Source organism: Egretta garzetta, unplaced genomic scaffold, assembly GCF_000687185.1.
Source record: "Egretta garzetta isolate BGI_Z169 unplaced genomic scaffold, ASM68718v1 scaffold79, whole genome shotgun sequence".
NCBI lineage: Eukaryota > Metazoa > Chordata > Aves > Pelecaniformes > Ardeidae > Egretta > Egretta garzetta.
The window spans coordinates 2,698,604-2,715,687 of record NW_009260791.1 but is presented as its reverse complement, the minus strand read 5'-3'; the positions used below and the strand labels follow the sequence as shown (position 1 = coordinate 2,715,687).

The following is a 17,084-nucleotide window of genomic DNA, read 5'->3' as shown; positions in this document are numbered from 1 at the left end:
GGGAGCGGATGTTGAACTGCCTGAGCCAACTGGAGTTGGACTGAGGTGGGAAAAGGAGGGCTCTCTTTTGACCAACCTGGAGCTGGGTTTGGCCAGGAGGCCGCTGAGTGCCTTTGCTCTCTCCCTGCAGGCTGCTCGGCAGAATGGCCACGGAGGAGCGGCACCTCTCCTCCAGCTGTGGGTCCTTCATCAAGACCGAGCCCTCCAGCCCATCTTCTGGCATCGACGCCATCAGCCACCACAGCCCAAGCGGCTCCTCCGATGCTAGCGGTGGCTACGGCATTGCCATGGGTGGCCACCCCAATGGCCTAGACTCACCACCCATGTTCAATGGCACAGGGATTGGCAGTGGGTCCTGCCGTAAGCGTTACGACGACTGCGCCAGTGCCATCATGGAGGACTCACCCACCAAGTGCGAGTACATGCTCAATGCAATCCCCAAGCGGCTGTGCCTGGTGTGCGGGGACATTGCTTCTGGGTACCACTACGGCGTGGCTTCCTGTGAGGCGTGCAAAGCCTTCTTCAAGAGGACTATTCAAGGTATGGTGGGAAGGGAGGGAAACTGAGACATTCACTCCATAGCAGTGGAGGCCCTAGACATTACTGAGAGTGCAGCATTTCCATGTCATATAAAAGGGGGCAAGAGAGGGTGAATGTAATGCACCTAACCCTCCATCCTTTTGTCTGCCTCCTCTCTCCTCCTGCCCAGCTCTGGTCCTTCCAAATCAACCTGGACATGAAGTTAGGCTTTGTGGTGGTAGGAACCCTTGCTAAGTGCCTAGCCTGGCTGGCTACCAGATCTGTGTATCTGGCCTAGTGGATCTTCCTGCCTCTGCTAGTGGCACTGATAATCCTGACAATGTGGCTGTTAGTGGCATGAGGCCTGGAAAGGAAATGCTTTGCACTCTAAAGGTGGTTTTAAGGCCCATTTGAAGAGTGGATGCCCTCTGCCTAGAGACGTCTGCACCTTGAGGTGAAAGCTCCAGCATTACAGGAGTAGAGAGGTTCTCACTCTGTCCTACCAATCTTAATTTGTGGCCATGGACTTCATACAGACCTCACTACAAAGCTGGACCGGGCACTTGGATGGGAGTCAATCCTGTGTTCCTCCTTTTCCAGCTCCACCAACCCTTTTCTTTAAGATGCAACTTCTTTGAAGATAAAAAATTTAGGCACTGAAGGAGCTAGAGATACTCAGTTTTTGTCAGTCTTGTTAAGAATGAGAAATTCTTCAGCTGATTTTGAAAACCTCAGTGCATGTATGGGTAGACGAATTCAAGTGCATTGCTCCTGCACGTACAATTCGCATGTGAGGTGTATGGCTGTGTCCTGACTGCCAAAGGTATGCTGCAGATGTGCACATATGCAGGTACAACAGTATAGCCAAAAGTGGGAGTGCTTCTAGGCAAGCTCCAATATCCGTGGATGCTTGGGTGTACTTATACAAGCAGGCCCTGTGTGAGCAAACATGCCTGGATGCAGAGATGCTCCCTTTATTTCCTACACTCTCTAACTGGAAAAAGGACAGGATCATTCACCTTCCAGTGGAAAGTGTATAGAGTTGACCCAACCATAGTGGGGACAGATGTCCAGTGAGCAAGCAGCTGTGTGTGTACTTGACTGTTGGCTGGGGTCAATCCACCATACCAACACTTCCTTGTCTCCTGTGAAATGAAAGAAATGCATCTGTGAGAAGAGCGTTTAATTTTATTTTTGTTCATTGAATGGGCCTGATTATACTCTGTCCCTGGGGATGTTCAACTCTGGAGTGGACAGAGCAGTACAGGGTGCAGTTCAGCCCAGGTCGCTGCAGAATTCACTGTTTCTAGCCTAATGTCTTAGATTCTAGATGTGTCTCCTTACTATCCAGCTGTGGAAATAATCACTCTGTATTGCCCTACTGACTCTTCCTCTTTTATTATGCCATGTGGAAAGCATGGCCATCTCTAGGGTATTGGCCTGTTCCCTGGCAGGGTTTCTGTGATTTGCCGTTGCTGAATATCCTGTGATTGAATGTGAACTTTTACTTGGACTCCTGACTTTGGCATTGACTCTGTCCCTCCTCCAGCACTTGGACATGTTCCCAGTGTTTCTTTTTGGCACATTCAGGTGCTAAAGAAGGGATAAGGTAGAACTCTGAAGCAAAGCCCTAGGGGCTCCTTATATAGGAAGAGACTGAAAAACTGACCCCTCAGGGGAGCAATATTGGAGCATCTCTGTGGCAGAGCAGAAGAGAGGCCTAACCTGGGAAAAAAAGAAAAATACCTAGGAACTTTTGAAGAGTTTTCAGAGAAAATCAAAAGAAAATGATCCAAAGTGGCAGTAACTAGAGCCTGTATCAGCCTGGGTGATATATCAGCTGACTTAATCCCAAGAAGGGAGAGTGCTTCCTTCCAACCCCCTCTCCCCAGCACAGCCATATTCTCCCTGTGGTTCCCTAACTGATTGCCTGCTAACATGTAACAGATGGGGGAAAGGAATAAGCAGAGATTTCTCTCACCCTGTCATCAGCTTGGGCTGGCGACTGAGGTACCAAAAAGCTTTTATTCCCAAGAGTGGAAGAGTCGAGTGTGCCTTGCCTGAGGGTGAGCAATTTCAGCTACGGAGCTGAAGGCTGAGCCCAGGGGAGTGAGCAACAAATAGGGCTGCAGAGTTTGGTTGAGTCAAGAAAATGCACCGTTTTCAGGGCTCTGCTATGGTGCATGCAACATCCAAGCACAGTCCTGGGTATTCAGGGGAAAAGGGTTTAAGGATCACATAAAAGAGATGGCAAATGGCAAAAGCCTTTCCAAAATGTGTTCATCCTGCAACTCTGTTACATTCAGTAGATGTGTTAAGCATCTAACTGAAGAAGTGGGAAAATATCCATCCAAGCTGCCTAACATTAATATAGGGTGTGCAGAAAGCATGCAGATGTGTATGTTATACAATTGCATTCCCTGCTGTATCAAAAGACTTGCCATGATTCTGGTATCTGGGAATTGTGTTGACTCAATGCTTTGATCACAGAGATGGAGCTACCACCCCAGGATTTCCTAGGTGCTCCAGAGATGCAGTAGGTAAATTCATCATCAGGCTTTTGTGGTCTTGGACCAGCCACTTCACTTCTCTCTGCTTGAGTACTGAAAGATGAAAAACATTATAATTACTATTATGAGACTTAATTAAGTAGCCCTACATTTGGTAAGTTTATTATAGGTTATAGGTGTAGATGGAGCTACCACCCCAGGATTTCCTAGGTGCTCCAGAGATGCAGTAGGTAAATTCATCATCAGGCTTTTGTGGTCTTGGACCAGCCACTTCACTTCTCTCTGCTTGAGTACTGAAAGATGAAAAACATTATAATTACTATTATGAGACTTAATTTAGTAGCCCTACATTTGGTAACTTTATTATAGGTTATAGGTTATAGGTTATAGCATGCTGCTATAAAATGGTTCTAAATCTGTCCTGGATGATTAGACTCCTGCAACCCTATCTAGCTACCCCTGATCATGAAGCAGAGCTTCATGCGAAGTCCTCCCTCAAGCTACTCCCCTCCCCTGCTACAAATGACCCCAGTCTGCCTATTGGATTTTGTAGCTGCATTAACTCATGTAAAATCTGTATGTCTTGAGGCAGGAGGATCCCACAGCAGTGGGAAGAATGGACATCCAAGCTGCAGAGCTGCTTTGAGTCTGAAGCTCTGCAACTCACTCACCTCCTTAGCCAGGTGAGGCCAGGCTGTCCTGGACAACACGAGGGCTGGTGCTTTTCAAGTGACGGGGAGAAGATAAGCTGAAAGCCAGCATGGACATGGCTGGTTATCTCTGAGGTCACTACTATAGCTATGTGGGAGTTTTCCATCAGTAGGATTTTTCCAAAGAAAAGCAGAATTTTTACCAAGTCATGTTTCCCCAAGGAAAATTTTGATGATAGGAGAAAATACAAGAAGTCAGGAAAATCCAAACCATTAATTCACTTCAAGCTGAATTGGAGTGGTTGCTTTTGCTGAACTAAGCCAGGATCATACAACACATCCTAACCTGTCCCACAGGTTATGGGCGGGTCACACCTGTGACCTCTCTCATGTTGTGTTATGTGGCCCAAGGGAAGGATCAAGGCCTGGAAACCTATGTGTCATTTCCACTTTGCAGCACTGGCAATGCTTGAGATGGAAAGGCAAAAACCTGAGATGAGATGACAGCACATGCCGCTGGGCTGCAGGCCTTTCTCTCTGAACATGTTATTTTGAACCCCAGGGCTGGACTTCCCAGACTTTAAGGCAGAGTCAGAAATTCTGAACTGACCTGAAGCATTTTCAGTCAGCTAGGCTGTCTGACAAAATCTCAATCCTATTTCTCTATCATTGTATCGCTTTGTGGGAACTGTGCTTTGAGTCCCCATTATATTCTAGCTGCCGTCTGCATTTACCTCTGTGATGCAAGTGTCCTCCACAAAAACACGTGCCATGGACATCAACTGACTTTGTGCATATTGCGGAAGGTGCAATCTAGCAAAGATAGGGAGAGAATCTGAGTTTCAGGCATGTTGAAGTATGTTGCTACTGGTGCTTAAGAGAGATCCAATTTGAAACCAAGAATTTCATATTAGTTGAATGTAATGGAATGCGTCTGTTACATGAAAGATAATGTGTTTTGGATGTTTCTGAATTAAAACTTTTTGAATTTCTATTCTGTGGAAATCCTAACTAATCCTTTTATCCAAATTTAGAACAAAGGCAAAAGCTGGATTTCTTATGGGATACAAATTCTTAATCTGACTCTACTCCTTATTTTAATAGTTTGCTCAGCAGACAGAGCATTATATATCAATCAAATACATTGTCATTATCTTTTGTTCATTCATCGTTACAACTGGTAGGTAGTTTTGCCTATTCTGATATTAACTAGTGACAGTGCTGTGTAACCATATGAGTCCTTTATTATTCAACATATTGATGACTATGACTACCCTTCATCTATTTTTCATCTTCAAATAGTGAAAATTAAGGCTATTTCTAAAATGACCCATTAATATAAAATAAAAGCTTAAAGCTCAGCAAAATAATTTTGAATTAAGATTTCCCTCTCTGGTCTTTGTGAATCATCTCATTGTGTGCTTAGAACTCATACCCATAAGGTGATACAACAGGACTTGCAAGAAGGGATGTTGGGGAGAACTGGTTATTGGAGAGTCAGAGAGAAGGGACACATTTGCCATCATCTTCTGAATAGGCAGGTTACGTATCAGGCAAAGTGCCTGCATCTGTGGAGTCCCTGCTTAAGTCTTGCAAGCTTCAAACTCAATGAGCGTAGCAATACAACTGCTGTGCTGGGATGCCCTTACATCAATAAGGGGCTTAAAATGTGAATAATGCAGCTCAGGAGAGTTGTAGGGATTTATAACAGGCTTGTAAAAAAATCTATAGTCTTCTAGGGCTTCCTGGTTTTCATTACGGTGGTTAGAGTGGCTCCTGGGAAGGGAGGAGCAGTTGAGAGACTTTGCTCATTTTCCTGAGCCAAAGAGCATTACCATCCACAGCATCAGCAAAGGGCCTGTGAGATGCAGAAGGGAGGTTTTGTGTCCCTACAGTAGTGGCCACTGCACTCAGGCACTGTCCTATCCTTCCTTCTGTCCTTCTCAGAAAAGTGCCAGCTACTTCTTAGGTGGGGGTTCACAGCCAAAAACGAGGAGATGTTCTGAGCTTTCCAAAAACTTTTGAAGCATGACCAGGGAAAATGCAGTATTCCCTAAATCTAGTGCCTGAGTGCTGCTTACCATTCACAGCTCTAGCACTTGGATTCAGAAAGCCATCTCCAGTGCAGCTCAACTCCACCAGTCGTGTCTTTTCTTTTTGTCTCAGTGCTTCTGTACAGAGTACTCTGTGCAGAAGGATCTTTTCTGTGGAACTTCAGTGAAGTTCTTCTGTGTCAGAAACCCTGCAGACAAACCTGCTGCCAGTAAGGTAGCCCCAATGCCCATCTCCTGTGTCTTCATGCAAGCAGGAGGCTGATTTGAGTGAGGCTGCACTAAATGTCCAATTTCTCTTTTATGGAGCAGGAGCCAGGTGTGCCACCCTGAGGAGGCCAATAGTGCTGGTGTTACACCTACAGCTACCCCCTTTTCCTCTCATAGCATCAAGAGTCCTGAAACCTTGGTCCTCACATTTCTGGTTTTCTTATTGTATAAGCCACATCAAGTAAAATTTTGGTTAATCCAAGCACTAGGACTTATCTCACCTTTCCAAAGTCTCATTTTCCTGCAAGTGTAAACACATGTTCTAGGGTAGGGAGTTTTGGGGCATTGTTTTGGTGGTGGGGTTTTTTTTTGTGGATTGTTTGGTTTGGTTTGGTTTCTTTCCAAAAATAGGAGCCTCTACTGATGCTTGTATATGCTCAGGCACCTAGATCAGGAACAAGCATAGGACAGCCCTGCTGAAAATCACATCATGTATTCAAGTGCCTAAATACAGATTTATAGGTCAAATATTTTAATCCCTTACTTTGAAAACTTTGGCTTAAAAAATAACCCCTCTTACCTCATGCAGATCATTGGAGAGATTTTCTTCTGATTTTCACAAAGTACCTCTCCTCACTCCAGGACTCAGGCTATGATGTCTCAGTTAAAAGGGCTAATTTAAGTGGAAGGTAATAGAGAATCAACTTCATGCATACTATCTGTGTTCCCCATCCTGGTGCAGGAGGTCAGACTGGTGCCTGCTGAGGGCAGAGGAACTGCTGGGCTGGTACTGCGCTTGCTGAGGAACTTTTTACAGTTTTCAGGTCCCTTTTCACTGAGACACCCAAATTAGCTCTTTACCTTCAGTATCAGGAATAAAAAGGATTCAGGACAAAAACTTGTGGGTACTGAAACGAAAGTGTCATCAGAGCTAGTGACTTATTGAAAAGTCAGGTTAGAATCATAGAATGTTTTGGGTTGGAAGGGACCTTTAGAGGTCACCTAGCCCAAACCCCCTGCAGTGAGCAGGGACACCCTTAACTAGATCAGGTTGCTGATCCAACTGGTCTTGAATGTTTCCAGGGATGGGGCCTCCACCACCTCTCTGGGCAACCCATTCCAGTGTTTCACCATTGTAAATTTACACCTCATTGTAAAGAATTTCTTCCTTATATCTAGTCTAACCCTACCCTGTTTTAGTTTAAAACCATTACCCCTTGTCCTGTCACAGCTGTCCCTACTAAAAAGATTTTCCCCATCTTTCCTATAGGCCCCCTTTAAGTACTGAAAGGCTGCAGTGAGGTCTCCCTGTAGCCTTTTCTTCTCCAGGCTGAACAACCCCAACTCTCTCAGCCTGTCCTTATGGGAGAGGTGCTCCAGCCCTTGAACCATTTTAGTAGCCCTCCTCTGGACCCGCTCCAACAGTTCCATGTCCAGGTTGCTTTCTCCTGCAGCCTCTCCCAGTCATGTGGAACAGCTGTACCATGGAGGCATTATACTGACTGCCTGATGGGAGCTTACTAAGGCTACAGTACTTTGCAAGCAGTTCTTGTAAAACAAACAAACCAAAAAAAAAAAAAAAAAGTGGGGTCAGTGTAACAATTGTTACAAAAATTGGGATAAAAGGAAACAAATGCATGAGATGAGGCACCTGTAAGATGGATTTCCCTGGAAATACCTGCCGGTCACAACTGCAGCGTGCTGCGTCAAGTCACTAGGGTGAAAGACATGACTTGGATGAATGGAATTTGAAACTTAATAGCAGATAGGTCTGAATCTGGGTTTTTCCCTGAAATTCAGGAAAGGCTGCAGTCATCTGACCCTCTGTTGAAGTCACCCAAAGAAAGAGATGAGAGGTCTGCGTGCAGCAGTGCAGAGCAGTAATGGAGAGGAGAGGAAAGGGAAAGAATGGTGAAAAGCAATGAAGAAGAAACCAGAAAAAGAGGGGAGATGGGTTTCTTCAGAAAACAGACGCTGAAAATATTTAGGTTTAAAGACTTTCTTGGCTACTTCTATCTAATCTTTCCTGATTTATAGAAAAGGCTTTATAGAAAGGCAAGATCAGTAAGCGAAGAGCAGCTTGTGCTCTCAGTGCTGTGCTAATTCTGAGCTTAACTGCCCTGAGGAGCCCTGTCCATAACTTAAGCAGGAGCTGGGTGGGACTTCACTGCGCTCCCCAAGCTCAGGGAGGCATTCTCCTCTTCCCAGTCCCTCCCCTTCCAGGGGGATATAGTGACTATGGGGACTCTTGAATGACCAAGCTCTGGTGTGAAATTTTCACGTGCTCCTATTATGTGTGCACTGGAAATTATGTTCCAAACTGTTTAATAGTCAAAGGTCTAATTTTACAGAAAATAGGGTAAATTTGCAGTTCTCCAGCATAAAAATCATGGTCTATCACTTTAACAGTCCTTGGCTGTTTCTTAGCATCTCTCATCTAAAGGCTTTAAACTGCAGTTAGACCTTAATGAATCAAGACTCATGATCTCCCCAGAAGGTAGGTTTGGTGCTTGTTTCATTTTTCAGACAAGCAAAGTAGGACACAGAGAGGAAGTGATTTGCCCTTCAAGGCCACATATGAAGTCTCAGAACAAATCCAAACTCTGATCTGGCCACCCACTACTTGATTTTTTGAAGACATTTTTTAGATAAATCTTGTGCCATGGCATCAATAAGGTCCTAGCATTTTTTTCAGATCAAATGTAAATATTGTCTAAGTCAAGGAAATCTCTTCTAACAAGCAACAGTTCAAAGCAAGGCCTTGTCTATTACATTATCTCATTTTCTGACCTTTCCTTCTGGGTCACATAATCTACAGTTCATGACACACAGAGACTTGTCTCAAATTTTATACTTGCATACAGAGTTGTCCATGTGCACCCTTGTGTGCTGACGCCCTGCTGCAAGGCCTTGGAGCACCCCCAGCTGCTGCAGTGAAGGGGAAACTCTCTCCGAGCCCCCTGTGCCATCAGCCGGGCTGGTGGTGTGACTGCCAGCCGCTGGGAGGCTGCAGGAATTTCGATGAGTTAATCTCATCACTTTATCACAGGGCACTTACAGAAATTACAGGGAGCTGTGAGCAGCTCACTGTGCTGGCAGCCAGCCCCAGGACCCATAAAAGAAATTGAGACACACACACAAAAAAAAGTCGGAGAACTTTGTTAAAGTTTTAGAGACAATATTTTTTCTTGGATGAGCTCTGCTTGGGTAATGCTGATTGTGCCTTCCCTGGTGATGTCCCTGTTGCCCGCAACAACGGTAGGTGTTGCCCCCAGCTGTAGCTCCCAATCCATGCAGCGCAGGGCATGTTTTGGGGCCTGTTATAAAACTCCATTTACTTTGGCAGCATTGTCTTGTGTGAAGAGGATACAGTGGGCCTTATCTCTAGCATTTGCACCTGTAAAGAGGGCTGTATAGCACACAGCTGCTGGTGCTTTCTTCCTTTAGGCTGATCACAGTGTGTGGAAGGGGCACAGGAGCCTGTGTTCAATGTGGAGGCAATAAGGCATGCTGAATGGGACATCCCACCAGTGCTGGGTGTATTTTTTCACCTGTGCTTACCCCAATGGCTGCTGCACTACATGGTGGCCTCTGCTTTGCTGTCCAGGAAGGGGAGCTTGCCCAGTGCCCACACTCCTCTGACTCTGCTCCTTTAACAGACGGGATCCCAGTACAGAAGTGCCTTTGAGAACTCCTTATTCAAGCTGTTTGTACAGTATGCATATGGTAACCAGTACCTACTCTGACACTATCACGTTTAGTTGTGATGTAGGCTTTATAGACCATTTCCAGTACTTTGCTTGTCAGGGGGTCCGTGGGCTGGAGGCATGGGGAAGCTGGGAGATCTGCTTGACACAGTGTAGAGCTGCCAGATGAGGGCTGTCACTGCCTCCCACCACTATAAGGGCTCAGTGCCCTCGGTGCAGTGTCTCTGTGTTAGGGGGCAAATTTTTGGCCTAAGGACCACAAGACATGAAACTTTACATCTCTCCAGAACTCTGGTCCTGGCTTTGGTGAGAAAGGTGAGCATTGAAACTAAGGCAAAACCTTCCAAAGTGAGACTGTGTTAGCGTTTTATCCCAGGTTTGTTACTGCTCTGTTCCTTCCTATGTGGGGCACAGCAAGTATCTGATCATGATGTCAGGGCCTCTGTACTCATGGGTCTGTAATGTGCTGGAGCTCTGTGTCTGTAGCAGGATTTTGTTTATTACCTTGAGATCAAGCCTGAATCTCAATTTCCAGCTCTCTGAGAACCTTGATACATTGCTGGCTATTGAAATTCAGGTGCTGCACAATGATGAAATACAGTCTGAATGGAAGCAACTTGTGCAGCACACGCTGCTCCTGCAGACAAGCTGCATTTTGGGGACAGATGAGCAATGGTGAGGAATGGGGTGGCTGGGCTGGAGCTTAGGGGCAAGTTGCAAGACTTGTGAGAAGGCAAGAGGTAGAAGCTTTATAACTAGCAGGAAGATCACCTTTAGGCTTTGGAGGTTGTGTGCTCCTGGGGTTTCACCCAGCATGGGACAAGCATAGTGAGATAAATCAAATGGTGCTCTCTTCCTTTTGGATCTGCCCTCTGCCTTTCCACTCAGATTCCCAATGGGCTTTCCAACTGCTTAGCTAGCCCCAAGCTCTAACACCACCCCCAGAGATCGGTATGTATCAGATTGTTGGTCTTTATTTAGAGGAAGGAAGTGTCTTGCACAAGAACACAGAAATCCATTGCAGAAGTAGGAACAAAAATCAGGTCCTGTCTCAGTGCTACTAAACTGTAAGCTCTACTTCTGCTCTGATGGTAACAGTGTGTTCTCTCAGCTCTTACCTATACTCCTCCCTACAGTTCTGACTGAACTCTTAAATCTCAGTTTCCTGCTCTAAACCACCAAACCAACTTTTCCATTCTTCTGAACTGACTCTAGAGCTTAGAAATACTTTTTGGAGCTGCCTGATTTACCCAGCAACTAGACTGCCTTAAATGTATTGTCATTGTCAATGCATCACTGTCAAGCTTAGATTTCCAGTCCCGCTCCACAGCAAACATTGAATAACCCTCTTCAGAAACATCACCTCCAAAGTGAATGGCACAATGGAGACAGACATTTCTGTTTGTTGTCTTCTAGGACTAAATCCTGTTGCATTACACTGTGATCCGGCATAATTCCACTTACATCCTCATATCAGACCCTCACATCCATGTTTGTGTTACATTCTTCACTTATGATAAAATATGATGTGACCAGAAATAAATTTGGGATGCTTCTTTCCCTGTTTTGTCTTGGAAGCAGTGTTGTGAGGTGTTGTGACATGATCATAAATGAAAGGGAACTATGAAAGAAATACTGATGCTCTGTGCAGAGGGACGAGAGGCAGGTGCACAAGGACTAACAAAGTAAATCTGGAAAGATTTGCCTGTGTTCATTTTACAGGACATCTTATCCATCTTTCTCAATCCAGACCTACTGTTTCCCTGCTACCTGTAGTATGCCAGCTGGCAGGAGGAAGCAAAGGAGGAAATGCCATCTCTGAGCTCCCTGGTCCCCCCAGCAAGGCAAGAAAGGACAGGTGACATCCATCCCACAGACATGAAGCAAGACTCGCAGTAAGGGGAACGCTGCTAATGTCTGAACAGCTCCCACTCTCAGCTCTGGACTTCAGAGAACAGGCCAGGTTATAAGGGATGCAGCATGAGGGATGATGACGTGCCTGGAGGACACATTGTGCCTGAAAGCCCAGCATTGCAGTCAGCCCCTTGGATGGACAGGCTTCTCCCAATACTTAGAGCAGTATTGCTTTTTTTCTGAAATATGGTCTAAAAAGTAGTGCTGAGCTTTCTAAGAGCCGTCATCAGCTGGCTGTGGTCTCAAAGTATGTGTGTGTGCAAATGAGTCAGCAAACATACAGTATATACAGCCTGATGGTGGTGGGAATAGCTGGGGACTGCAGCCTGCCCCTGGATCAGTGGGGAGAATGTGGTTCCTGGGTGACCATCTCTGTGTTTGATTGCAGGGAATATTGAATACAGCTGCCCGGCCACCAATGAATGTGAGATCACGAAACGGAGGCGCAAGTCCTGTCAGGCCTGTCGCTTCATGAAATGCCTCAAAGTGGGGATGCTAAAAGAAGGTAAGACAGAGTCAGACAGAATTGTTCTCTGTCCCAACAGCACCTGGGACTCCAGGTCTTGCAGGATCTCCTAGGCTAACTACACACATGCCCTCTCTGGCTTTTCAAAGGTATCTTTTTACAGGCTTTGTAAAAGTCAGGATGAACAGTAACAAAGAGGGCAGTCTAGAGAGAAGAGTGGTTCTAGTCAGCACCCTCATACTATGATATTACTTGTAACACTTGCAAATTTGACAAATAACTGGGAAGTGGCTGTGCCAGGCTGTTTCCTTTCCCAAAGGAACCTCAGGCTGGAGGATGTTGCTCTTCTTGCCCTTCAAATAATTTTGAAGTGTTGGGGAGGAGAGGCTCTTCCATGATCATGACTGGGTTGGCTGAGCTTTGTAAGGGAAGGATGGAGTTAATGCAGAGCTATGGCACAGTGTGCAATGAAGGTCTGCCCATATTCCCACTCAGGAGACTTTCTGAAGATGGTGGGTAGCACAGGTTTGTCTGAGAGCTGTGGGTTCCTGGGCCTGCCTGCTCAACCTGCATTGTGCTCAGCCTATTGATCTGTTCAGCACTTTCTGAGCAGTGTTCAGCTTCTCTCTCATGCTGCTTTTCCTCCCCCCACCCCCCTCCCTGATCCTTGTCCATTCAAGGTGAACCACAGGGAATTCAGTGGCAATTAAACACATTCTTATGGATTGACTTTAAAGCTTTGTTTCCCTTGGGTCTCTCTGGGAGAGGAATCAGGGGAGGAGGGGGACGGAAGGAGAAGCCTTGCATCTGCATTGCTGTACTGGCAGAGCACGGTGCCCTCAGTTTAACCACAAGGAACAGCAGCTGGCTGTGGTCTGCACAAGTCCAGTATGCTGGAGCCAAGATGCCAGCACACAGCTTGCTTTCAGGTCATACCATCACAGCAACTGGCGATGAATTGTACAATGTGACTTGAGCATGTATTGCTTTGCACTAGGGCGCTCTCATTTCTTGAGGAGCAAGTTGAAGGCAGCCAGTGTTGTTAAGAATGTAGATTAGATGTTAAACCATGTTCTGTTCTTTGATGGATGTGTATTTTCTGTGGTTAAATATCTCCTGCTACAGCACACCAGTTACCAAGGGGAGGAGATGCAGACTTGTGTAGCCTGGCCCTCCGTGACCTAGGTGTAGAGGTGGTAGACTCTCAGGATCTTGATCCACTGCTGGGAGGGAGGCACCTACTTTTGGAGTTAAGAGAGGGACCTTTGGAAACCTGCTTCTCTGCATGTGGTAGTTCGGGGAGTGAATATATTCCCTCACCCACACGCCAATCCACACTTGTGACACTGGCTTTAGTGGGAGCACAGATTGGTAATGCACGCTAGCCTGGTCATATGAATCCCATAAAACAACCTTAAAAGCCTCATGTGGCTCCAGTCACCCTGCAGAGCAGAAGCATGGGTCCAGACTCGCTGGCTGCCTGTGTCTGTGCTGCCCTGCATCCAAGCAGTTGAGCCTCTCCAAGCTGGCAGCTGGGGGAACAGAGTCACAGGAGCCGGCGCTGGCATGTCTGACTGTATGGCCAGGGCATCCTCTGCTTCCAGTTCTGGGAGTTCAACACAGTCCAGAAGCAGGGTCCTGTGAAGGGTTTTGTGGCTTAGCCTCCAAGTTGCGTGAAAACAGTTAACTGCTTCCAGACCAGAGCTAGGCTGCAAAGCAATGTAGGTTCAGTCCCATCATGTTGTGCCTAAACTCCTGAATGCCATGGGGTACTACTCATGGCAAGCTGAAATTTGACTGTAAGGCTGCTTTTGTGCTGAGGTGTATTTAGTTATTCATATAGGGATTGATTTGGCATCATTAAAGCCGCTGGGGAAGGGTGGTTTGCTATTGATGTTAGTGTATCTGTGATCCTGCCCATAATATTTAGAGCTGTGGCATATACAGTATAAAGATTTATTGATAGTAATGGGATACAAGAACACAAGACAATATCAAGAAGAGCAGAGGAGACTACACTAGCAATCTGCAGATAGGACTCCTGTGTCCTAATACAGAGTGGTCAAGTGATGTTGGGCAGGCATCTCTTTTTCTTTTTCTTTTGCTCAGTTTCCTGAGCTGAGAAATAAGGGTCACACTGCTTTGCTTTGCAGAAGGATTGCGAGGACCAACTAGTTAACTTTATGTGAAGCCTGGTAGAAGCACAAAGTATTAATATACAGAATTCAATCAATACACGTCTTTAAAAGCGAAATCCAAAAAGGGAGAAAAAATGGTTTTACAGACTTTGGTCTCTACAGAGCGAGGAGTTTCTGGAAAGAACAAATCCATAATTGTTTGACTTGCTCAAAAATGCAGAATTGACAAGGGATTTTGGATTAGAAAAGGTTCATTGGTCTTTTCCATCTCTGATCTGTCATCCTATTAGCTCATCCATCCCTTTTCTCTGCCAGGGCAGGAGTGTTCCCAGCTGTACATTTCTAGTAGTTTAACTGTTTTTAAAAATGCCTGATATCTTGGTTTCCCCAGAGAGCCTATTCTGCAGTCTCCAAGCACTCAATAGGACAAGATGTGTCTTGATACTTGAGCTATGATTTTTTTTCCTTTTAGTAGTTCCCCTTCCTACTTTGCCTCGGTGTACCTCTCTCTTCTTTCTTGGGTTCATCCATGACAGAAGGTTGCTAAGCCAGGTTCTTCCTCCTGCTTGATTACCAGGAGTTTGGGGAAAAATGATCTTGTGGTTAAAGGTGAGATCTAGAAACCAGTTCTTCTCCTGGCAGGTTTCTCCAGTCCTTGGCACTGGGGTGGTAACTTAGTGGGGACATTTCTGGGTAAAGAAACTGTCCTTCCTCTGAAGAAGAGTATGACACGCAATTAGTACCTAATTAAGGGCTTCATGATTTCTTTTTATTAAAGGAAGAAAGATTTTCCTCATTCTTGTTGTCATACATGATGTACATACCATCTCCTGCCTGCTAGGCATGTGAGGTGAGCCTGTTCTTCAGGCAGAAGGCACCAGTATTCAAAGATGGCAAAAACAGGTAAGCATGTCTTCAAGCTTCTGCCTTATGCTTGAAATGCTCAGCTTGATGCTGCAGGAGAGACTTAGGCCCTCCCTTTGGGAAGTGTATATGAGGGTCACCGTGTATCTTCTCTCCTCCCTGCATGGGCTGCAGCTAGGTGAGCAGCTGTGAATGTAGCCCTTTAAGATCTAGGGAGACTGCCCCTAACACAGAAGTGCAGGTTATTCAGGCAATGCCGAGTGAATGAGGATCAGGGCAGGAAGAGAGCCGATGGAGCAATCAATAGGTGTCTCAGATATCCAGGTCACTTTCTTTAAGAGAGCTCCAATCAATGCATTGCAACGAGGGAACTGCATGGACACCAGAACTTTGCTGTCTCAGGTTCTCCTGGCGTGATGCTGCAGGGCAGGCGAGACTCACTGGGGAAAGCAGCAGGCAGAAAGCTCTGCCCACGGAGCCCAGCTGGCTGAGATGTCTGAAGTGCTGGCCTGTCTGGCTGCCTGTCTCTCACTTTCCCCTTCCATCTGGAGTCTGCCCCTGGGGAGCATTAATTAGCCCCTCACTAGCAGGCTCAGATAGGAAGCCGCTGAATCTGGAGTCCAGGATTCCAGCGGACTCCAGTCCCAGTGCCCCTGTAGAGAGTCACCGTCCCCAGAAAACCTGTGCTGTGCTGCTCTTGGCCTTGCTGAAGCACCAGCCTGCAGGCAGCTGGAGATGGGGCATCTTCACAGCTTCATCCAGCAGAAGTACATGCCCCCCTGCTGTGCTAAAATCAGGGAAACCTGAGCAACCTGTGATACTGCTGTCCCCAAATGGAGAAGATGATATCTACATACATGCCTGGCCAGTGGGGATGCCCAGTGAAGGAAAGCATGCCCAGCAACCTGCAGAGGAGAGGCATTGTTCAGAGTTGGGCATCCCTGTCTCCGGCCACCCCATTGCGTCCCTTTGCTCACAGGACTGCCTGTTTTGTACCCACAATGACCAAAGTGTAGCTGTCTAACTCTGAGCTCCACAAAGTAGATCTAGATCTCTCTGGCTCTCTAGAATGATGGATAGGGAAATTTCAGTGGTTTGGCAGGTCTCTTTTAAAACCTCAATATACCTTGTCAGTTTTGGGGAGAACATACCCTTGCCATTCACGCTCTAGTCACCCATGGCCTTTCTGTTCTACAGCAATTTGCTTGTCTTCAGGAGGTAGATGTAATTTCAGATGACACATGGCTTGTGTAAGTGAGCTCAGAGCTTTGATTTGGGACATTGGCTGGTTAAACATGACCTCACAACCTTGCCCTCCACACCTCTGCTGTTTCTTTGAAGTCACAGTCCTGTGTGTCACCTTGCAGAATGGCAACGTGATGGGGACAATGATGTCAGTCCTTCTCTGTGTGTCTTGGCTGGCCACCAGGTGCCCATCAAGTTTCTCTCTCACTCCCCCTGCTCAACAGGACAGGGGGAGAAAATATGATGAAAAAGCTCATGGGTCAAGATAACGACAGGAAGATCACTCAGCAATTACTGTCACAGGCAAAACTCAACTTGGGGAAAATTAATTTAATTTATTGCCAGTCAATAAGAGAGTAGGATATTGAGAAATAAAAATAAAAATAAAACCACCTTCCTCCCACTTCTGCTTCTTCCCAGGCTCAACTCACTCATGACGTTTACCTCCTCTCTCCCCAAGCAGTGCAGATGGATGGGGACTGGGGGTCTGTGGTCAGTTCACAACGCTTCATCTCTGCTGCTCTTTCCTCCTCACTGCTGTTCCCCTGCTCTAGAGCAGGGTCCCTCTCAGGAAAAGCAGTCCTTCGTGAACTTCTCCAACATGAATCCTTCCCATAGACTGCAGTTCTTCAAGAACTGCTCCAGCATGGGTCCTTTCCACAGGGTACAGTCCTTCAGGAAAAAACTTCTCCAATATGGTCCTCCACAGGCCACAGTTCCTGCCAGAAAACCTACTCCTGCATGGGCTCTTCTCCGCGGGCTGCAGCTGCAGCTCCTACCAGGCGCCTGCTCCAGCATGGCCTCTCCACA

The 17,084-nt window shown here is 46.3% G+C and overlaps 1 protein-coding gene across 1 annotated transcript in view; it reads left to right on the top strand.

Annotated features, from left to right (window-relative positions):
- ESRRB (estrogen related receptor beta) overlaps positions 1 to 17,084 on the top strand; it is a 134,017-nt gene that overhangs the window by 89,335 nt on the left and 27,598 nt on the right. The window contains exons 2-3 of the mRNA XM_035901987.1: positions 131 to 540; positions 11,950 to 12,066. Of these exons, the coding sequence (XP_035757880.1) occupies positions 131 to 540; positions 11,950 to 12,066 (527 nt within the window). The remainder of the gene's footprint in view (positions 1 to 130; positions 541 to 11,949; positions 12,067 to 17,084) is intronic.